The following is a 24,250-nucleotide window of genomic DNA, read 5'->3' on the forward strand; positions in this document are numbered from 1 at the left end:
GCTGCGCTTGTCAAACATTCAAAATTGGCCTGTAGATGTGGGACCTTGTTGGAAACTACTGAAGAAGCTAAGTATTATTGTTAGAGAAAGATAGTATGAGTACATATATACCGAATATGTATAATACATTATATATAAGTACATAGGCCGAGTCTGTTTCCCACTAATTCAGCTAAAGTTCTGTGGAAAATTGTTTGTTTGCAGCATCTTCAAGTGTTTAGTTTCCAAGAGTGATTTCTCACAGATGTGCTAAAGGCTTCAGCAGGAGGAAAGTAAAAGCTCTATCTTTTACCAAAACAGAAATTTCCAACTGTGGTTTGAAAGAGGCAGAAGTAAACCAAGAGGATCAGATACTCCCATAAAATCGTTTAGTAATAATGTATTATTGCATTGGCATGTGAAAAGGAGTTGACAGGGGGATGCAAAGCCAGGCAGTGTGTAAAAGGCTGTACAAATTCTTTTCTTCACAGCTTTGTTGGGGCATCTCATTCATATATGCTCAGTTTTTTTTGACCTGAAGCTCAGCCAGTGCAACTGCACCATGACAGGGCAGTATCTCATGCTGCTCTCATTTAGATGTGCCAGTCACAGCCATGTTCACTTTGGATGCTGAACCTTAAACACAATTCTAGCACCCTGTAATTTTCTGATCATAGTTTTTTGCTTAGCTGGGGTCTGCTAGTTTGCTTTTAGTTTTTGGACAGTTATGTTTTTACATGTGTATAAAGTAAGGTTTGAAATGGGAGAAACGAGAATTGCGTTAAGATGGATACACAGGGTCTTGCAGATTGTGATTTCTCTGAGGAACTGCAAGATTAGCCTGTGTTCAGAGTAGATGTGTAGGAAGATGGTAAAATTGTTTTTGTAAAAGGCCACAGGGGTTGCCAATTTTGTAAAATTACAGATTAGAATGGAGGAGGAGACTGGTAGGTGAGCCTGCCATGTGAAATTACATTTCATCAGAGACGAGATAGCAAACCCCATGTACGTGCTGAGGATTCATCATTGTGGTGTACTTCAGATTTGCTTGAGACTTCGCAGGCTGCAGTGGTAAAAAGTACTTCTCTCACTGCAAAAGTTCCCAACCCTGTTAATAACTTAGAGAAACTGCTAGAAGCAGAGGTCTGTGCAGGGAGAGAAATCCATTCTTTTCCTGTGCTATACGGATTTGATGCTGTGGTAATACTTGTTCTATGTATAGTAGTTGATTATGGACTAGACATTTTGCTGAGCTACCTAAATTAATGATTTTTAATAATAGAAGTGGTGATAACAGCAACAATAAAAACACATTACCAGAACTTTATTGTCAAGTGCGAGTGTAGATTTGCAGCAAGTGCAAAGGATGGACCGGAGTAACTAGTACAAATGGGACAAATAATGTATTAAAAACAGAGGCTACCAGGTGCATGAAATGGATAAAACGAGCAACCAAAGGTACATTTCAGAAATTTTGGAGGTTTCCCTCTGGTACTGGCAACTTATCATCTGCTTCTACCCAGCTCTGTTAAAGAGAGAAATAGGATTACTCACAGTGGCAGGAATAACAGGCTAGTGAAATTGTTCTGTTCAGAATACTTGATTTATTGCTTTTTTATAATAAATGGAGTTACCTTATGCTTTAGTTGCTTTATTAGTAGTTGTAAGGCTTCCTCCATAACTGACAGGTTCATTCCATTAATCAACATCTCACATAGTTAGTTATACCTCCTTTCAGCTGAATGGGATCTGGCAGTCAGCAGTCTCACTGCCCAGATCTCTCAGTGGTGATGAAATTACAGCATCTCAGTATTTGATTATGGCATAGCAGTTCTGTACCCATCACTAAAATACCTTCATCCAGTTCTGTCAGCACATGTCAGCATTGCGGGAGATGAGTTCTCTTATGCAGTAATTTGAAGCCAAGAACTATGTGGTGTTCTGGGTTGAGATGAAGGGCTGTGCTGTCCTGAGGAGTGTCAGGCATCGCACACCTATGAGACCTCCTTCCCCAGCTGTTGTGAACTGCAGTCACTGAATTTAATCATTGGTTTTATCCTGTTTCATTTTTTTTCTTTGCCAAAATCTACTCCTTGCAATGAGCTTTCCATTTTCAAATGACTACCAGGAACCAAATCAGTGAATTTCTGACTGAATGCTCTTCAAGTATTGTTGTAAGGTACAAGTGAAGTCTGATGCCTTGTGTCAGGCATCAGGCTCAAATTGTAATTTGCAGTTATACTTCATAGTCTCTTTTTTCTCTTCAGTGCTCGTATCAAGATTAAGGTTGGATTGAGCACCTTAAGCACCACAGGAATTCAAGGGTCCTTCCAGCTTTATGCCTTCTAGAATGTTAAGGAGCTAATCCTTCTCTTTTTCCAAAGTCAAAACACTTTCTCCAGTGAAGTCTTCAATTAGCTTTTTTATTCAGAATTTATTCAGTTTTAGTGTGTCTCCAAAAATCGATTCCGTAAGTTCATATATTGTTTCTGTTTATCTAATTGTGCTATTCTGGACTTGTCAAGTGGTGTATGTACCTAAATGACATATTCATCTTATTCCCTATATTATTTCATAGAATTTCATACATTTGTGGGGATGCTTGAGATTTACAAGGAAGCAGCAGGAGCTCATAGAGCAGTGTATGTGGATGTGAACAATTTGTTATATGACAAAAAAGGAGCCAGTGTAGGTCTGTGGTTTGTGTATCTTAATTGTCCTTGCCATGGGATTTGCTGGAGTGTTCCAAATTGAATCAGAAGCTTTAAATACGTAGGTGGATACATATGTTAAAGAAGTCTGTCTGCATGCGGGCTGGTGTGCAACAAGTGGAAGAGCCCTGTGCCACATCCTTTGTCAACAGCCAGTGTTGGCAGAAAGCTTGTCTGCGGTCAGCAGGGACAAAGACACCACTAAATCTGCATGAAGACCCCTTGCTTTACGATGACTTTGGCCTTGTCATGTGTTTAGAGACTGTGTTCCATAAAAGGCTTTAGCCTTAAACTTTTTCTAGGGAAGGTCATATTTATTCAAAGCATAATTTACTTGCATTCCCTTTATCTCTTTTTAAGTTTTCTAACTTTAGCACTCATGGCACAGATAAAGGAGCTTCTGCTTCACAGATTTTCCATTTACATAAAAAAAACCCACCCACAAACACCCTTCCCTGTCAGTGCACCCATTCTGCTGAGTGCTTTTCATTTGCCGTGACCTTGAAAACATAAGGGCATTTATTAATTAATTCAAATTTACAGCTGGGTGGAGGGGAGGACTGCAGATTGGAGATAAGCAATTTGTGGTATGCCCCTTGTTTAATGAGGATCCTAGAAGGAGAAATAGTCCTTGCTATTGCCAATATTTCCCATTCCAATCAAGTGTGGTTTTCATTTAACCACTGGTTAAATATTGACCTTAGCAGGATGAGAAGAGCCTGGACTTGGAGTAATTACTGTAAACTGAACACCTGACAGTTCTGGATATGGACAGGAGCTGTAATTATCTCTTCTTTTTTAAAGTCTTGCGCTGATTACCTCTGGATCTTTCCTAACACAAGCCTGTGTGTTCTGCTATAAACACAGAATAATAGAAGGGACTTTGGACTTGGATACAACTCTGCCAAGGTTTGTTTCTGCCCAGACATATACCGGAATGTTTAGAGATTTTGTAAAGAAAGAAATACAGTTGTTTTTTTTTTGTTTGATTGGTTTTGTTTGTTTGAGTTTCCCTTGCCCTCATTTAACTGGTTTCAGCAGTATTTGCAGTGAGCTTGTAGGGGAAAATATGTCTTTGAGTCATTCTTTAAGTCTCAGCCCCAAAGCTTGTGTCGGGGGGAGTTACGTGTGCATAGAGAAAGGAGAAAATACGTCTTGAACTTTTGTGTGTTCTCAGAAAAGGATATTCTCTTCTCACCACCCACCTTAATTCTGAATTCTTCTTCTAGTCTACTGGATTATCATGTAGGACTCAGTGAAGCGGGTGAAGAGAAGACTCTAAATAATATAATGTATCTGTGCCTTTTTTTCCGTGCCTGAATGGAGAATATTTCCATTGGAACAACCCGCATTACAACCACTTAGAGCTGAATAGGTTCAAGTCTTAAAGCATCCTGTTCCAAATACACAGCCATTTAAAGTAGAGGGAAATCTTTTCTAGCTGTTAACGTCATGAGATTTTGACATTCATCTGAATAGTTGCTATGCTTTCCAATAAAGATTGTACTATGTGGTACTCTTCAACTCACCTTGCCACGTTCAGGTGTCCCTCTGACATTTAACCTGGAGTATGCACCACGCAAGAAGCCTCTAGTTCTCTGAATCCCACGCTGTTTAAGAAGCAAGCAGTAGAATGATAATTTAATTTACTTGCTTAATCCCCCTTATGTTTTATATTAATATGAATCGCATTATAGGAGCAGGGATGTGCTTATATAACACAGTATTCACCTTCAGCTAAAGATTAATGTAGTTACTCATATTTACCATATATAAAATGGAGGTCTTCCTCTCCTGCAGCACGGTGCAAGTAACTTCCAGGAGAGGTAGTTAAAAATTCTATGCTAGGAGTCTCTGAGCCAGGGACTGGGTTATCAAGCATTTGCAGTGTAATAGATACTGGAGGCATTCCCATCTTGGCAAAGATGACAGAATCAGGATGTGTAGAAGAATATTAATTGGAATCGTGTGGTTATGCAGGAAATCTTTCTTTGCTCCAGTTTAATGACCTCTTCTTTCTCCAGACCTCTGCTTTGACACTGGATTGCGTGTAGTACAATGTAGAAATTCTGCTGTACTCTAATGTACACTGTTGTCAGGTTCCCTTTAGCCTGCGTTGGTGAAACCTCACTGGCAATAGTAGTGTGAAACAACATTACAGTTCCTGCATTTGACTGACTCAAAGGCATTCAACATAAGGGAATATTCTATGAGGTTATAGAATAATTCTATGAATTATATATTCTATAATATTCTTTAATTCTATGAGGTTACAGAATAATTCTATGAATTATTATCAGGCACTTGATATCTCCCTGTTCCTGAGTGCCATCTTCTTGTGTATCGTAATAAATTTATCAATCTCCCGTGCTGCCATATGATACAGGTGGCCAAACATAACTCTCCGCCATTGTCCCTGATTTTATTTGGAACATTTTCCAAATAAGCAAGAACTACTAAGTTTGGATGTTTCTTCAAGATACAGTTTTATAATAACCCATTTTCATCTCTGAGCCTGCCTTAGTACCTCTTGGACAGGAACAGGTTTTGATTTCCCATGTTTTTATAGAGCCAAGCATAGTATCACCATTTTGTACATTGAGAATGTCTTCTGTCCTCTCCAAGTTACATTTTTGTTAATTTTAATACATTAGGCAGCAGTTTAGTTCTGTCTGATTTACTTCCTGCATGAAAATTGAGAGACCTATTGTCATTCTTTGCAGAACCCATGTATGTTCCCAGTCATTCAGCAAGTTCACAGCAGAAGAGTTTTGCCAGCTTCGGCTGATTTCTTCTTGATATTGTTTGGCAGAAGGTAAGAATGAGAACCTCTCAGTCTTATTTGTTGTTGTTACACAAGACCTCAATAGGGCAGCAAATAAGCACAATCTTAGTTGTTATTCTCAGAAAAAAAATATTAAGTGTGATAGATGGAGTGCCATTTGTGATAGAAGATATTTTGTTTTCCTATCTTAGCATTCCAGAGATAAGGTCTTTTCTAACATGTAACAACAACCTGATATCAGTGGAAAACTCAAATGTCATTTCACATAAGCTCTCACATAAATCAAGAAAAAATGTAAATTTTAAGATAGCCAAACAGAAGCGAGGCTCAGGGTCACAGCGGAAGGTTGGAGATCATTCTCAAGCTGCTTCTTCCCCTCACATGCTGCAAAGCAAGAGGTTTGGCTTTTTGTTTTGTTTAAACAACATTTTCATGGCTCTACTACATTCATTATAAAGGTGGCTGTAAAAATGTCTGAATTCCAACAGTGTTAATGCCAGTTGGTTTGTATCTGTGCTTTAAGAGGCTGATGGAATATTTAACTGAAAGGGTAAAAGACTGGAAGGAATTTGTTTTATATTGTGCTTATGTTTCCAGTGCCTCAGAATCTGCTTCATGTTCTGTGTAATGGGACTCTGAAAGCAACTGCTTTAGGGGATCTAAAAGTCACCTAAACTTTCTACCACTCTGGCATTTCTTGCCCCCAAAAGATGATTTTGGTGTGATTCCTACATATCCTTCATGTATTTCTTCATGCTCCCTGGGTGATCAGAGAGACTTATTAGAAGTAAGGTATCACAAAAGCTGCAGCATTAAATGACCTTCAAAGCAGAATGAAGCTTGCTGGCATGATGGTGAGCTTTGCCTATTTGTCTTCGTAGTTACAGCTTGAAAGTTGTTTTTACGATTTGTGCTCATGGCCATGAAAGTCCAGTCTAGCTGTATGAAGGATGGTTTCATGCCATAGAGAAGGTACTGGGCCAGATGAGCATGCTGTCCTTTCTACTTGTAGATATCTCACTAATGGAGTAAAAACCATTATATCAGAGGCTCAGTACTTAAAATAGCAATATAGAAGCAATTAGAGAATACTTGGCAATTTTAAAGGTATTACTGCACAGTGCACAGTAGAGAATACTTAAATTTGCTTTTTTTGTGTAAGTGCAGGCTCACACTTGCAAGTAAAGCTAAGCACTCAGAGGAAATGATCCTTCAAATCTGTCTGGGCTTTTCATTTCCCTTCAAAACATCATAGCAAGGTGACACCATCTGTAGCTTGTCTTCTCCATCAGGTCTAAGTTTTGTAAGGCTGTTGTTTCTTAATGTATTAAAAAGCAACAAAGAGTAGGCTGTAAATACAGAACACATAACCTGACCGTATAGCAGTGCACAAGTCATCTGTGGACCTCTTTGCCATAGGGTGTTGTGGATGCCAAAAGTTTACGTGGGTCTGAAAAGCGATTAGACAAATGCGAGAAGAAAAAAAAAATCTGATGGGCTGTTGTTTGACAGAGTCTATCTAGAGATGAACTTTACAGCCAACATGGCCTTGAGCCTGCTAGAAACCTTGAGAGTATACTGGGGAAATACAGGATTTCCCTGTTCTTATAGTGGATCTCTGAGGAAAAGTAGTCTTTACTTTAGTCATTATTCCCTCCCTTTAAGAATAGTTAGCAGGCTTTCCCTAGTAAAGTAAGGACCTTCTTTCTCCCTCCTTGCCCCCAAAATGCAGGGAGAGAGAAGTACAAGAAACAGAGACCCGGAAGAAGGACAAAACCAAATGAGTTAAGAGAAAGTGGTGAGGGTTAAAGAGTGAAAAATAAAGGGACAAGAAAACAACTGGGGGACACTGAGCAAAACACTCCCAGGAATACTCACTGCTCCCTCAAAGTAGCCAGCAAGATAGTGGATTCTGAGAGGTTTCATATCACTTCCTGGTGTGACAGAGGGCAAGTTTGGCTAAAGTCAAGAGGATGACAGGGCAGTCTTGCAACTTTAAATGGGATGAATGTACATAAAAAAGCGAGGGTAAAAACAGCAGAAAGAGTGCATTCTGGAACATGAATGTACGCAGGTGGTGTCACTTTGTCAAAGGCAATGCAAGTTGGAAGACACTGCAGACTGCATCATGAACATGCCTACTGGCTGTTGCTGTAGCCTGGAGTCTAGTGAAACAAATCTTTACCTTGCACATGTATGATTGTTCTACTGTTTGGTCCTTTTCTTAGTTTAAAATCATGCTTTTCTAGTTGCTTCTTTGAATAGTAGAAACCATACAGAAGCATATGCTGTATTAGCCATGGAGGAAATCATTTCAGATGCAAAATCCAGGCACCAGTCTTTATCAATATTACAGTTTGGGGGTGGGATAAATAAGTAAAAAAAAAAAAGCAGTTTCATTCATCCTGTTAAAAGGGATGAACAAAATCTCTTTATTCAGTCTCTAAAGACATCCAGACAAACCAAATGAGAAGAAACTCTCAGTGTATCATATACAGCAACTGGGGACTAGGATTTTGTGAGTTTTGCACATATACGACTCGTTCCACCAGCATGCTTACATTCGTCCTCTTGTCTCTTACTGCTTTAATAATAAGCCTTAAAAACCCAAAGAACACATGTCGTGAAACAGCTTCTGTCTGTTACTTAATTGCTAAGTGACTTTTTCTAGATTTTCCTAATCACTTCAGCCCAGGCACCACTCATCTGTATTTAATATAACCATGAAGTGCCACTCGATTTCCCGATACTGAGCTCTGAACTTGGCACATCTTGCACAACTTTATCACACAGTTGTTATTTCCATGAAGAAGGATTTTCAAATCATTCCCTATTGTCAGAATGCAAGCAGACAAACTGGGTAAATCCTCAGCTGCATGAAAAATGCCAGGAGACAACCATTAGAATCACACTGTCGTACGCTTTAAATGCAGATTTTTATCTTGCCTTAAAATGGTTGTAAGTTTGGTGAGAATAACCTTCAAAATCAGAGGCCAGCAAGTGGTGCAGGCCATGGGGAGACACTGCTTGCAGTTTTCAGCATGGGTTTGGGGGGGAAAAGTATTCAAGAGGTGGCAGTTTTCTATAGATCAGAAGAGATTCTTTTGCAGATCTGACCATTTTATACTGCTTATCACACCGGTGTCACTAGCTAATGTTGCACATCGAGCACCAGCATTGGTTTAGGTAGCCATCCCCCCAGCTTATACCTGTGAGCCAGAGAAGAAATTGGATAAGAAGTGCATGCAACAGGCAACTTTGACCTGATTCACAATACAGGGTATCTTTCCCTGTAGTATGGGTTATAAATGTAACTCTGTATCGCTGTAATAGGAAATACAAGATTATTAGCAACTTCCATTCATGATGGAAACTGAGCAGCCTCATAGCCAAGCTCATGGACTTAAACTGTCAGGAATTTTCTCCCATTAAAGCACATAGAAAACATCTTTTCACAATATATTTGATCAGTTTTTGGAAGTTCTATCATCAGCTCATGAATGTGTAAATGAGTAATGTTTTCTCCCTAAAAATCTCTCTGGAAAAAAACACTAATCAAGGATTGAGAGGTGAGAGTTAAGGGTTCATCCAGTTGTGATGAACTATGTAATTTGGAATGCCTTAGAATGTGTTTGCTTATTCCATGAGCGCTGTGGGATACTTTATAAAGCAATGAAGAGATGCAAAAACTCGGCCTTGCTATATGTTCAAATGGAATAGACACAGGTGAGCAGCTGCCCTCTTACTCCATGAAGGCTGTCTTGCTGGCATTTTATAGACACCAGTGCTGGTTTTTAGCATCAGCACTAGTTCTTGAGCCACTTCATTGCCTCTTTTGGTCTAGGATGACAGTAAGTGTAGATGCTCATAGTGTGCACGTAATATTTTCCAAGCTCTTAATTTGTAAGTTAGACTTTTTTACAAGAAAGGTGGGAGTATCTGTTAATGCTGAGGATCTCCAGCTTCTCAAGCTTAACCTGGGTCATGTGCCATAGGGATCATGGTACTTATTGAAGTATATGGATATATTATTGCAAGGATATAGAAGAACCTTGAAGAAAGAAATGTCCAAAGAGGAGTTAAAGTCTGAAGTCTAAATAAATAGAAGGCAACATACTGCTCTATCTGGGCGTTTCAAAATGCTCTCTCAAACAACGTGAAGATCCAGAAGACACTGGCAAGTCATTGCCCATGAAAGAGAACAAGTCAGGGAGTTCAGGTTCCAGCTGACGCTTTCTTATGTGAGAGTTTACAAACTCCATTACACTCATGTTAACTTCAGAACTGTTCTTGCTGACTTTCTCCATTGATATGCATTGCTTGAAACTTGATAAAATAGAAAAAGTAATTATAAATTTGGCTTGGAGACAGGAGCTATGCCTGGTTGGATCTGTGGCTGCTCAATATTCATTCCTCTTCTTCCTTTTGCACAGTGGCAGGACACTATTTATTTTTACAATTGTATTGAGGTATTTTGTGGACATTATCAGATGATTTGTAATCTCACCACACGAAGAAGCCGTTCTTGATCAGTCCTCAGAATTCAGACCTCAAGGAAAAAGGAGGGAAAAGAACAAACTTCATGTGGTCATATTGCTTAGCATACAGCTGTATGATGGATATAGTGAGGAAAGCGGTATCGCAATCTAGGTAACACACCTGTGTGCTGCACTAAGGAATGCTGTCATACAGTTTCTTGAGAAACAAGAGACTCTGTTGGGAACAAGTAGCCTGACTTGTCTACCATCGGCTGTAGAATTCAACCTCCTGCTTCTTACTGCAGCTTGTAGGTGAACTAAAGCATATCTCTCAGATACAGTGTTCTGATTTCGTTTGAAAGCCGTGTTTTTCCTCAGTCTGAAAAGGCTAACTTGTTCTGCCATGTATGGCAAATGGATCCGTCTGCTTAGCCACCTGGAAGGCCTCTATTTTTAGGCTCTTTCCTTGGAGCAGTTGTAATTGGAATTGACATACTGCTAGCTAAATTTATGGCACACTGGGCAGTACTACCTCTGGAGCCACACGAGTTGTTGGTTGTTCACAGAGGCCCTAGCAGGAGCCAGTTTGCTTTTTCCAAGCTGGAAAATAAGCACTAAAGTTGAGCTAGTGTAGGACTTGCTTTCAGCAGGCAGAGCTGAGCAGTCTTAAGTTAGTTAAAAAAGCAGAACAGAAGGATGAAGGGCACATATCTAATTTGTCTGGGAAGAGTTCAGTTACCAGTTGATGTTTGAGCAGACACAAGTGACTGTAGCCTGAATGCTGCTGTTTAATTTAGATACCTAAAGCCTTACCCATACACGGCAGGTGGGCAGTTTTGGCTAACATTGTTCCATTGTTATTTTTTCTAAAGTAGTACCAATAGCCATTATGAATGTACTTAATTATGAAATTATTTCTTTAGCCTGCTCACACAATTTATGTGAGCTTGATTGGGAAGTAATGTATCTTAAACTGCACAGTATTTTGTACATGTGTGTGGTACCTGTGCATACTTGACTGATGAAGTCATATGGATGACTTCTTGCTTTGGCAGTTGCTCTTGATCCCTTTTTATGGCAGATTAAACATATTGAACTCTTTTGTTACTTGAAGGTGTTTTTTCCCCAGATCTTCACACTTCTTCCTCACTATCCTGATGCTTATAGTCCATGGTCACAAAAGCCATGCCCATGCAAGCAGTCCTTTTCAGGGCCATTGCCTTGTCAGGGTGCAGTCCCCTACTCTGCAGCTATTTCCATAGTTTGTTTCTACATGTATGACTTTGCATATTGCTGTATTAAATCACACTGTTAAATTGTCTCAGTTTACCAAAGTGCTTTCTGTATTGTGCTGACAGATAAATTATTTTTCACTTTGCCAATCTTTGTTTTGTTCAAAACAAGGAATCTGTAAAGACTTTGCATGTATGTGGATCCTCTGGGGGTTAGGTTGAATGTCTTCCTGTGTGTATTTGTATGTGCAGATGCACATTTATTTGCTTTGTTATCACTGTTAAGTGTTGGATCTAGAGCTATTATTTCTTTCCCCTTTTTCCCAGAATGACTTTGACAACAACTCTAACATAAAGACAGATTTGCTTGGAAATCTGATTTCCTGTTTGTTCTTGTTATGTAGTAAGAATAAAGTCTAATTTCTGCCCCAAATTCTAATTTGGCAAGAAGCCACATGCTAAAGCTTTGCCAAATGGAAAACCTGTGCATTCCCAGGAAAGCAGTAACACCTGTATTTGTTGGTTTTGTGCATCACTTGTACAAATGGATGCAGTTTAGGTGCTGGGTTTTGTTAAATTGTGAACAAGGGAGTACTTTGATTCTCCTTAGTCAATTTGCAGCAGCCTTTTCCTGGCTCTGAAATACTGTCAGAATCTCAGTAATCCATATCCTGCCTCTAAAACATTCGTTCACTGAGTTTAAAATGATTTCCAGTTAGTTTTGTGTTCCGAAGGCTGGCAGACCAATGTATTATTCAGCAATTTGAACTGACGGGAAGAGTGTTCTTCTGTAATACACATCTGCAGCAGTACCTAGGTAGTCAATAGAGTAGTCTGTTTGGTCTCAGACTTTTTGTTGACCCAGTGTTTATGCCCCAGATTTGCAATCACATCTAGAAAATAGGTAACGTGAGGTGCTTCATGTCTGCTGACATAGAGGACTGGTTTTAGGGCATGGAGGGAAGTTGCAGGGTAGTAATTTCTCTGGGATTATTGATACGAGGGCAAGAGAGAAAGTGATAAAATCTGTTTGTTGATATTGCTTGCAAGGCAGAGCAGAGTGGTAGTCTTTGCCTTTCCTCTTCGCATCTCTATTGCGAGATGTTCTTTGTGTAGCTGTGAAAGGGCTTAATGAATGAATGAAGAGCCTACAACACAGAGCCATAGAAACCTGGGGGTTGTTTCCTGGTTTGTCCCAAAGCCTTCTTTGCATTGGAAAGATACTGTATATTCCTCAGTCTGTGCTGTACCTCTGTCCTCCAGTTAAAAATTGGGAATGCTTTATGGTTGTAAAGAGAGAGAAGTAATGCTAAAGTGAATTCACAGTTGTGATCTCTTCCTACTGCAAGGGGAGGGAGGGCAGTGTGAGTTGATAGTTTAAAACTACTTTCTAAGTAACACTAAACTTTTTTTATATCTCTATTAATTACAAAGGAATCCAGCTCTGGTTGCTTATTGTGATCATAGGAAAAGTCAGGAATTTCTGACAGCTATGTAGTTTCATTCCAACTAGGATCTGTTTTCCAGATAACGCAGCAGATGGTTCCCGTCAGTCAGACATTGCTACTGTACCTCAACTCACCAAACACTGTAGTTGTTCAGAAATTCAGGGCAATTGTGGTACACACTTTGACCCTACTTGTCAAAACAATCAGGAACTCAGGGAAAGGGTATCTGCCAAGGCTGCAGCATATTCCTATGGGATATGGAAACTTATCCCCTGTGTAATGGAGGACATGATTAATTCTGACTGCATTGACACTACAAGGTTATTGAATAGGATTTCCTTGTGAATGGGCAAATCCTCTCCCAGCAGAAAACCATGTCAGCGGTGTCTAGCATACTCCCATTGCATTCTGAAAACCCACACCAAGGTTGCATAAATCCAGCTCAGGGTGCTCACAGTTCAAAGTAACAGAAGCATCTACAGACTTGTGTGTTCTGTAGTATTATGAACTACAAAACAATATGGATAAGGCTCATTTTATTGAAGAAAAAATTTAGCTCTGCAGTCTCCCTGTGCCTCCTCCGTCTCTGTATTTTCGATAGCAACCATCCATTAGCCTCTAAACCTGGGATTTTAGTTCATGCTCCTGTGTCCAGAGACTGTTGCACTCGAGGCAGTATATAATCACATTCCACATTTTAAGCAGCTTAACAGGTCACTGGTTCTGTTCATCCTTCTCCAGGCACAACTTCAGAACTGCCTGGAAGATCAGCCCATAAGGGAAGAACAGGTGACAGCAGTTAGAGCTGAATGGGGCAGCTGTCATGCTAGATGATCAGGTGGAGAGCTGTCTTCCTCAGTGCTTGAAGCCTCTGCTGTTTGAAGACACATGCCTACACTTGACAACTTCAGTTATTTAGTTTATCAGGGGACTGCAGGAGCTTTTCCTGGTGGCAAGGGTAGCATTTATTTCTCTAGTGTAAAATTTTGCCTGTCAGATGCTCACACCGAGGCTGGTCACAGTATAGCTCACTTCACAGTCACTGGAGAGAACGAGACACTACCAGAGTGTCCAGCCCATTAGAGAGTTGCACATTTAGAGTGATGAATTGTGCCTCCGTTGATTATGAAGAGAGATGAGTAAATGACTTAGATCTACACTGCAGGCATCCATGTTTGATCAAACAAATCATACATCTGAGTGATGCATTCATCACTATTATCCTCTAGAAAGAACCACAGACCTTGACAAATCTGCTCACTTTATGCTTCAAATGCAAGATGCACATCATCTTGACATTTGCCAACGAATCTGTGTGCGTGTAGGTGGGTAGCAACTGACCCGCAGATACTTTTCCCCCTACTGAGAGTACGTAAGCAAGTGACAGATGTTACTCGTGGTGTTCTAAGCGCTGTTGAAAGATATTCTGGTGCAAGGTAATGGATGTAGTATAGATGTGTAGGATTCCCACTGAACTCAGTAAGATTTAAGTCTGCATTAAAACTGCTTGAGTGTTTCACTGTCCCCTTAGCAATCGCCTTTCTGTCGCTCCATTAAGCTCACTAAAGTCAGTGGGAAGACTTGCAGCTGTTAAAAGTCACAGAGAGGTAGCTGTTGCCTCTCACAGTTCTAAAATCTTCCCGTTGAAAAGCTCTGCCAGTGACTCATAAAGGCTTCTCTTTCTTTATGCCCTTTTCTGGAAGGTACATTTTGATGGACAGAGTAGTGTCCTTCAGGAAGGTATAGAGAGCTGTCAGTACCATTTGATCCTTTTCTGGTGCCACAGAACTAGATACATCAGCACAGAGTAGTTAGCAGGATTGGTGTGATTCCAGGAGCCCTCTTTAGTCTCTGGTTATGTACATTGTCTGGGAAGAGTCTACTGCTTACCATGGTCAGAATACAAAAAAGTACTTGACAGAGCATAAAGTTTCAAAACAAGTAAGAAAAATACCTGATTATTATATTGGAGACCTTCCAACTCGAGTATGTAAAAGAATCAACACGTTTTGTACTTTTTTTTCTTGCTGTAAGATGTGTTAGCATATGGCAAGGTTTGAAATCTGTTGGTTTAAGTCTCCAAATCCCTGCTACAGCTTTCTAGGTGCATCAAGCCCCTTAGGAGATTATCCATTAAGATACTGGGTACTATTAGGGGTGTCCTGTTTAGTGGAAGAATGATGTTGGGAATCACCTTGTTTAATACAAGTTCAAAAACTCAGGGCATAGAGCTGTGGGAAAGGAACCAGTCCAGGGTGTTTTCTGTCCTCCAGAAGTCAAGAAGTAGGCTATGGGGCTTTCAGACTTCAAGTACTAATATTTCCTATACATAAGTGCTAGACACAGCCTACATGTCCCATATTCTTCAGTAGCAACTACTATATTAAATCTTGTAAACATATAAATCAATTAAATGATGTTGTTATTCACATTGCTGTAGTGTGAAATCCGAGAATTATCCTTTTGCTTGGACAGACCTTACTGATCAAGTAAGGCTTTTTCCAAGTAAAATGTAAATTCCAAGTTAATTTTGGCCTTTGTTGCAAAGAATAAATAAATGAGCAAATGTGTATCGGTGACACAGCACTGCATAGTTGTAAGGTGTAATAGGGACAAAACACAATATAATTGGGGCTGTAGGGAGACCTTTAGAAGCAGTGGGTTTAGTCCTCAAGTATTAAAAAGTTAATTAGGTTAAATGTTATTTTCAGCATTGTGCTTATTCCAAATAATTGCCTGATCTACTTATTTCTGCTTTTGTGTAGTAACTGGTTATATCGTTCCTTCTGCTCCTGAGGTCTGGAGGTAGGAGCTTTGCAGCTTGCTTTATCAGTGCTTTTGCTACTTTGATTGTCACTGTGGGGTTTGGGATAGGTTAGGGTTCTTCTCCTCTTAGCAATGTTTGGATCCATTTGCGTTTCACCTTGTGTGTGTGTAAGAAAATGCCCTAGGCCTATAAAACCTAAATGTTCTCAGAAGTGTAGCGACCGATACAATGATGTTGGAATGTATGGCTTTAAGCACTGGCTTCAGTGATACTTAAGTACATTTTTAATGCCCAGCATAAATGCTAGTTTGATACTTTTTTATCAATTTATATGTCAAAATAAGCATTTCTACTGGTGCATCTTCTTTGAAATACAAGAACTTAACCCTCAAGTATTTGTTTCTTGATGTCTGGGAGGCAAGTCCCCACTTAAGCAGTTAACCTGCCTTCAAGAGAAGGGTATTAGTGAATGGCTGCTTATCTGCAGTAAATCTTTTCCAAAACACAGTCAGCTTTGGGCCTGAATACACAGGCTTCAACTCTGCCCTCAGTCTGAGTAAATAAACAGGAATTCATGCCAGTGTCATCAGTGGACTTTATTATATGTAACCAGATTTTTAAATCATTGTTGTTCTACCTTCTGTGGTGGAATACGGATTTCACATTGCTTTTGCCATCTGCAGAGGATGGTTGGATCATTTTTGCCATGTAAGTGAAGAGCCCACTGGCAGAAATCGGATATATTTTTTGTCCCGACTAAGCTTGTCAGCGGTGGCAGTTTAAATACAGTTTCTTCAACAGTATAGTTAGGGCTCATTCGTTTTTTCTTTTGATTCTCAAAATATTTGGTACTTCTCTAATGCAGCAGCTTCCAACATCACAGACACAGATTGTTATTTATTTTGGGGGTTGGTGGCAGAAGATAGCATTTATCGATATATTTATATGTAGAAGATCATTAAGTGAACTGTTAGGCAGTCATCATTTTAAAATAGGTCTCTTGGTTTCAAAGGCCTTGTCTGAAACACTTGAAGGGGTAAAGCTAAAGTAGATGTTCTTTCTGAAAAGATCCTGAAGCTGTAGCTCAGTCCATCTGACCATGAGCGAGGCTGTGAAGGCATCCTTGTATATCTGTAGTAGGTGGTAGAGAAGTCTGATGGGAGTAGAAGAGAGAATAAGGTGATCAGGTGAAAGGAAATATACTCCTTAATAACATTAACTTGCTTTTGGAACCATGATGTAGGCCAGTTAAGGATTTTGAGATGCCATTGGTAGTCAAGGTACAAAACTTCATTTTATACTGACTCCCAGCATATTTTTAGTCCGTGTTGCTCAACATCACTTGTCTTATGCCCCAAGTTACATCAACATGGGCTGGGGAAGGAGCAGGTTGGTTTTTGCTGTGTTATGAAATTCCTGGTTTCACTTTAGAAGGTTTCTTTCTGTAGCTGGAAGGGGTAATTTTTCATGAAAGCTGTAGGTTATAGTGTGTATAAAGAGTAAATCCATACCACAGATTCAAAAAATAAGCAGATTCCTGGTATTCTAGATCTAGGTGGGTATGTGGGGGTTGTGTGCAGCTTTCTTGCAGGTGTCTTTCTGAATAGCAGTGGATGTGGTGTATGAATATCTAAGTGGAATTTGTTTTAAAAGTGCACGATTTAGGTTGGGCATATATTGGAAGAGAAACCCTGCCACTGATGTGTATTTCCTTGTTCACTGCCCACATACACGCATACATACATGCATATCTATATAGAGACTCTGGAAATAAAGCCTCATTTTTGAGCTTGTGTTTTTTTTGCTACTCTGATATTGGATTAAGATAGTTTGACTGCAACTTTGGATTATTGCCAGACAGGGATCATTCTGCTTTCTTTATTCTACAGTTTGTGTAGTCGAGTATTGCTGCTTGGATTGTGTCTTGCTCTGAGAGTGCAGCTGGGGTGAGATGTGTTGTGCAGCAGCTTGAGATTGCTCATGGTTAGCAGCAGTCGATGGACTTGTTTTACTGTATCCCAAGTCAGTAGGTGCCTGAAGTGCAAGGGAAGGTTTCATGCTGTTCCTGTGTTTGCTTTTTAACAAGTATCACACTTTGGACTCCTCTGAGAATGCTGCTTCTATAGCCCTGTCCTGGTTTTGACTTGAGATAAAATACTGGATCACCACTCGTTAAGTTCAGTATGAGCTAAAAGACCAAATTAGAGAAGTAAATACATGCTTGTGAAGGAGTACCAAAGGAAATGCATCATACTCAGACCAGTGCAGTGTACAAAGTATTGCCAAAGCTGGTCCGCATTATTGCACATACTTCAAGGCTAATACAGACTCAAACTCAAAAGAAACCTGAAAGCTTTACTTCAGTGGGGAGAAAAAAAATTCTATAAAATACATGGTGTAGAAAATGGCTTTTTATCCCAGTCTGATTGCCAAGAGGGTGCCTCTTTGTACAAGACACCATCATCAATTGTACCTTTCCCCCAGGAGCTGTTTACTGTAAAAATCTATTTTCAGAGCTATATGTAGTAGCAACAACAAGAAAACAGGCAAAGAAAACTGACATTTTACCCTTCAGGTACAGAGAAAAGGACCTATTAGTGGTTGGGGATGCTATTTTAGAAGCATTGCCACTGTCCCACTTATTCACTGGTCTGATCCATCCATCTACCTTTCAAAAACCTTTAACAATGGTAGGAAAAAAAGCCTTTAGAATGCGTGTCTTGCTGCTGTTTAATTGGTGTGTTGGGTGACTGAGCTCAAAAGACTTTTTCCTGTCAGTCTGTGTCCCAGTTCCTGCACTGCTGTGAGAGGCTGTCCTCACCATGTTCCTGCTGTGTGCAACACAATGCTCCAGCACAGCTGCAGAAGACTTTGGGTCCCTCTGCTGTATATTGCTGTCAGTGACAGCAGGAAGATGAACTCTGTTGAAAAGCATAGTGCCTTTTTTAACTGCAGGAAAAAGCCTCATTTATTTCTAACTCCAATGAAGAATTGAAGTACTGCAAGGGCCAAAATCCCAGTCTCTGTAAGCCCTGCTCCTCACAAGCCTGCTAAGGCTTTTGACTAATTTTAAGGCTCCATGTTACTAGGGCCTGTAGGGACAGGACAATTGGGAATGGCTTTAACCTGCCAGAGGGGAGACTGAGATGAGCTCTTAGGTAGAAGCTCTTCCCTGTGAGGGTGCTGAGGCACTGGCACAGGGTGCCCAGAGAAGCTGTGGCTGCCCCATCCCTGGCAGTGTTCAAGGCCAGGTTGGACACAGGGGCTTGGAGCAAGCTGCTCTAGTGGGAGGTGTCCCTGCCTGTGGCAGGGGTTGGGACTGGAAGAGCTTTAAGGTCCCTTCCAACCCAAACTCTCCTGTGATTTTATGGTGATTCTGTTTAAGGGGCATTGGTGTGCGGGGATTTGAACAGCATGAAGTTTTATCTAGTTTCTGTTGCCTATCAAGTAATTGTAGAAGCTGGAAGTCACTGGAGCTCAGTGCACAAATCCTGACCTTCATTTTATTTAGGTAAACTTTAGAGCAAGGAAATAGGCTTTTGAGTATGTGTGACATGTAATCCTTACAGAGTTAAATCTGTTCTGGCTTTAAGGCGGTTTTGTTGCTGGAGATCTTCCCCAATGTGATAGTTACTCTTGAAATTTACTTTGCTTAGTAGCTACCTAGTGTTTAGACTGGAAACTAAGCAAGTGTAACTCTGGTGGAGTCATGAAATGGCGTATGACCCTATTTGCAAATTTGGGATATTAATGCTCTTCTTGAAGAAGGCCAAGAAGAAGTATATATAGTTTCCTAGGAGGAAGGCTGCTGGGAAGATGACCATCGTTGCAGTTCATGTGCTTGACTGAGGCACGAGTACAGGTTGTTGTGAGCTCAGCACTGTTAGCAAGTTTATCTTCATTGTGTTGTACTGATGTTTTATGATTTCATTACTTTAAAATCAATATAGCACAAAGGCAAATCACCCTATGATATTGAAGCATACTTCAGTGTACCCACCCATCCTTTAATATCTTTAGAGAGGCGTATGTCCTATTGGAAGTAGTTTGTGCCTATGTTGTGAAAAGCTTAATATGGGAAAGTGTGGCACATGCATCTTTCAGATTACTTACCTGCCCAAAAGCTTGTCCCTTTTTTCAAGTGACAGCACTTCCATTGAATAGGTATGATTTGCTTAATGATAAATATCTAACAGCCCTGAAGACTTTCACACATCTATCAAATGTTTCAAGCGGAAAAAGTTGTCCTGTGCTTGTATGTGCTGCTCTAAGAAGGGAGAAAGTTTGCTTTCCGTGGCTCATCTGGTTCTTAATAGGCAATCCAGTTTTTGTCTGGGACCAGAACCAAGATCATTTAATGCTCTCTATCCAGTACTCAAGAGCAGATGTTGGTTCTGGCTGTCCACTGATGTGAGCAATGTGAGCTAGGTTGGTTCTTTAGGTTCTCTGCCTCAGGTTGAGTATCAGTGCCATTCTTTCTTGAGTTGCTGTTGTCTTTCTAACCCTATCCCAGATCGATCAGATCATTTCCCTGTCCTAGTTAGTATTGAGACTACAGTTTAATTTTATTACTAACAGTGAGTTATGTGATGAATGTGTGCAAAAAGAGAGAAGTATGAATGAGAAAGTAATTGTGGAAGAATTGTTACTTTATTTCCACCCACAAGCATCCCTATCCATCTTATCCACACACACCTTGCCCTCACAAGGAGGTTGTAGGTGAAATTATACCAACTTCCAGGGAGCAGTGAAGGCGGGGCTGTTCCACAAGGAAAGGCAAGCCAGCAGCTGAGGAAGACCACAGCACAGGCAGGAGCAGCATCCTTCCCAGTGGGGCAGAGTCCCTCAGGGCAAGCAGGCCAGGGCTGGTGACAGTAACAGATTCTGTCAACAGTCCAGCCATCCTCAGGCGAAGAACAAGCCAGGTCCAAAATCAGTCCAGCAAAGCCAAATAACAACTTGAGAACATGCATGGAAATGGGTACACCTACAACATAGCTCAGGTCAGCAAAGAGCAAGTCTTGTTTGGGTAGGGCTCATGGGACACTTAAGGTCTTGTTGGTGCGCTGAGGACCCTGATACTACAAAGCTGAATCTGTCTGTGAAAGCTGAGTGCTGACTCTCCTGGTGCCTCATGTGCTGGCTGGCATTGTGAATGCAGAGTTCTGTTCCCTTCATTCAAATGAAATGAATCTACTGAAGCCAGTTACAGTCTGACCATTGCAAGCAATTTATGGTAAAGCAATTCTGTTGTTTTCCAAAGTGTCATCACAAAGCAATTTGAAATCTGGGTTTATTTTCCCATTTCTTTAACTGCTGTTTCCTGCAGATTCTCAGAATAGAATAAATGAGGAGCACATAGCCATAAATTACTCTTGTTGAGGCTGCTTGATGTCCAAACCACTGCAGATAGAAAGAAACGTCATGCCATTGTTATGGTGACAGTGAAGGATGATGCTTTCCCCCCCCCTCTGCAGCTCCAGTGATGAAAATTCAGCTCTCATCTCTCTTTAGGCCGTGATGTACGCCAGCAGCTATTCATTAAGCAGCAGCAGAGAATTTGCATCCATTCCTACCACATACCATTTACTAATCAACAACTGGAATCATTTTCTGAAGGGAGAAACTTGTTTCTACCTTCCTAAATACATACAGCAGCTTGGGGCAGAGCCGTCTTTCCTTCCTGAGCTCCTAACTAATTTTGAGGCAGCCAAGTAACTGACTGACTTCCTAAGCACTCTAGTGTCTTCATCTTCCATGGACTGCTCCTGACCTATGCTTTTAGACATTGCATCTTCTGCTCCACAGGATACTTTGCTCCAATTCAAGACTAATTAGCTGTTCCCCAATAGAGAAGGTCCATATTTCAGTCAGATGCTACAGCTGATGATAAGTCCTTTCAGTGCTATATACACTGTTCATTTCAGTGCTATACACTGTTCAGTTGGACTCATTCAAGTGCTACAGAAGTTGCTTGTGAAGGGGGAAGCTGTGTTTTCTCATTTGGTGGTGGTGTTGTGCACTGTTTAGTCATGGGTTCTGTGCCTTGGGTCTGCCCGAGGCATTGTAGCTACAAAAGCTGTTTTAGAACATACTTTGCATCCTGATTCCTGAGAGTTAAAAGATGATCTGACAACATTTAGTGCCATAACTGGTCTTCATGTTCCCTATTTTAGCACATTCTTAGTAAGAGAGCTTTGTGATAATCTTTCCCTAATCCTGCAGAAACCTGTTTTTTACTAGGCTGCCAAGGGCTGTGAGCTGTAGAGATCGGATTTGGGATATAGATGCACTCAGGAGCATGGTCTTTCTTAAACCTCACAGGGTCTTCCCAGGAATGATCGCTCTGATTCTCAGCCTCTTCTGTTTGACTCTTATTTTTGGCTACTGAGTAGAGTCTTTGAAAGCGAGGGATTCCTCCACAGATAAGCCATGTTCTGCTTCCGAGCCTATTGCTTTTCCTTTTCCTTTCTGATGAGAGATAAGCCCCAATTCTACCTTCCCTTTCTGATCAAAGAGAAGACATCGGCCTGACTTACAGCTCCTATCCTCCAAAACAACCCAAACATTCCTGTGTAGCTCGATACACTGAGCCTTGTGCCACTTTGGACTATACTACAGCTGGTGGCCCAAGAACAGAGAGGTGCTGGATCTTCTTTTTCTAACAAGATGTCTAATTTCATAGAAGAGGATATAAATATTAGCAAATAATTGGTCTTCTGGTTAATAAAGGAGCCCATTTACCATTGTCCCTGGAGCAGACTCTGGGTTCTGTGCAGTGATCTCAGATGCAGAGAGCAAATCTGGCTGCTGTTTATGACCTACACTGAAAGGTTTTCAGGGATTTGATCTTGAATGATTCATGAAAAGAGTTGATCCCTAAGACAGTCTGATAAGTATTTCAGAGTTGTGGCAGCCTCTTCACAGACTTTATTCCTGTTGCTCAGTTCACAGCTTTGAACTCCTTATTAGTCTGTTTTCTTTCTCTCTTTGCCCATAACCAACCTGACTGAACTCAGGGCCAGGCAGTTCTGTCACTGTCTCTATTAAGCTGACAGCACTCGATTCTGAGTTACCACAACAACAAGGATTACGTGACAAGCAAATGAAGACCCAGTCAGATAATGGAGTTTTTAAAATGGGGATTACTGGTGCTGAAGATGTAATGGTCTCTTTGATGCTGTTACTATCTATAGCATAAATCCCTCTCAGTCTTTGGCCTATTGACCTGACACACTGAAAAGGCTCCTTTGCAGCCCCTATTGTCCAAGGGGAAAAGCTTTGAGCACAGACGTCTTCAAGGCACAGGAAAAACACAAGGCCAAGAGATAAGCTTGGAAATTTGAAGGCAGTCCTTTCAAGCAGAGTCCCAGAGTTTTAGTTGAAACCGATCTCCTGATTGTATCTGTGTTGCTTTTTCTCCAAGGTGTGCATTCAATACTTTGTAATTTCTAAAGATATCCTGAGCTGCTCTCCTTAGGGCCAGAGCAGCAGTCTTGCAAATCATCATCTGCTGAAAAGCACTGTCTGATGAGATTTTGGAAGAACCACTTGTCCCTGATACTTACTGTACCTCTTGGAGTATTGACAGGCCTGTGGTATAGAGTTACTCAATATACGCCTTTATTACCTAAGAATAAACAGTTGGACTTTGGAATAATTAGGACTATTGGTCTTGGTTTGGGGAATACCAGTTAATGGCAGTGGAACAGTTTGTAGAAAGGTGAGAATTTTTAGCCTTTGTCCATACCATAATGCCGTCTCTCTGCAGAGCTGTAATGTAAAGAGAACCTTTTGTGAGTTCCTCAAACATGAGCCCTTCGCACTTCCTTCTAGAGATCTCTGAGGTTACCTTAGAAGTCATTGTCAGGTCCATCATATTGTGAGGAAATAGGGGATGTCATTCTCCCTATTTTCCAGCTGTAAGGTGAAATTCTTTCCTAAATTAGGGTAACATTTTGCTTTATAGAGTTATGAAGACTGTCTTCAGTAACTTAACAGGCACTGACTGACAGACACAGTCTCCCTTGCTAGGTTCTCTGATCAGTCTGGTTTGTGAGAGCTCTGTGGGGATATCTGGCCATTAGCAAGTGTTGGCCCAGTTTCAGTTTGTTCAGAAAATGGAAATATATGGGCAAAAGAAAACTGAGGGGTGAGGGTGAAGGGTGTGCTTGTATAGAGGTTGCTTCCCTCAGTTTGGACTTCACTCCTCAGCTGCGTTCAAGGACAGGCGCATGGAAATTAAGAATAGTTGGACTCATTCAAGTGCCTTTTCATACAAGATACCTTATCATCACTGTCACTGTGAGGCTCTGTTCCATAGCAGATGCTGTCACTCAGTGCGTGAACAAGCCTCCTGCTGATGCCAGTGCATTTGTTATGTTCACTGCCCAAGTTCACGGAGGCTGGTGCTGCTTTTTTCTTGTTACCGTTTGATTCCTTTTTCTTGTTGCCTCTTTGCAATTAAGAGCTCAAAAGAGTTGTCCAGGAACTTGAAATAGATGAAGTGTTCTTCTACAGTGACTTCAGAGTGTTTTCCAGGGCAACTGTGCTTTCCCTTTGTGTTGCAGCTCTGTGTATCAGAGCCAATTAGACATTTGTGTTCAAGAGCTGAATTTCCACCAGTTTTCAACAGTTCTCTCTTACTGGTTGCACAGGTCATGTAGCAGCAACATCTCACTGTTGGGGAGCTCTGTTGGGCTTTAGCCTATGCTGCCTTTATTCCATTCCCGTTCCCTTCCTTCCCATTATAGTACTTTATAACAAACTAAATTTCCCTCCTTGTTTTCAAACCCTTCAACTATTGGTAGGTGACTGTCACAGGCCCTTGGTCATTGCTGAGCCAAGCTA

The 24,250-nt window shown here is 40.8% G+C and overlaps 1 protein-coding gene across 1 annotated transcript in view; it reads left to right on the forward strand.

Moving 5' to 3' along the window:
* Positions 1 to 5,391: 5,391 nt before the first annotated feature.
* Positions 5,392 to 24,250, forward strand: part of HCN4 (hyperpolarization activated cyclic nucleotide gated potassium channel 4) — a 136,350-nt gene continuing 117,491 nt past the window's right edge. Inside the window, exon 1 of the mRNA XM_061447355.1 lies at positions 5,392 to 5,505. Coding sequence (XP_061303339.1) covers positions 5,423 to 5,505 — 83 coding nt within the window. The 5' untranslated portion in view covers positions 5,392 to 5,422. The remainder of the gene's footprint in view (positions 5,506 to 24,250) is intronic.

The sequence above is a fragment of the Pezoporus flaviventris genome, unplaced genomic scaffold, assembly GCF_033815535.1.
Source record: "Pezoporus flaviventris isolate CSIRO_AGI_PZ_B2104156 unplaced genomic scaffold, CSIRO_AGI_Pfla_v1 ptg000006l, whole genome shotgun sequence".
NCBI classification, from domain to species: domain Eukaryota; kingdom Metazoa; phylum Chordata; class Aves; order Psittaciformes; family Psittacidae; genus Pezoporus; species Pezoporus flaviventris.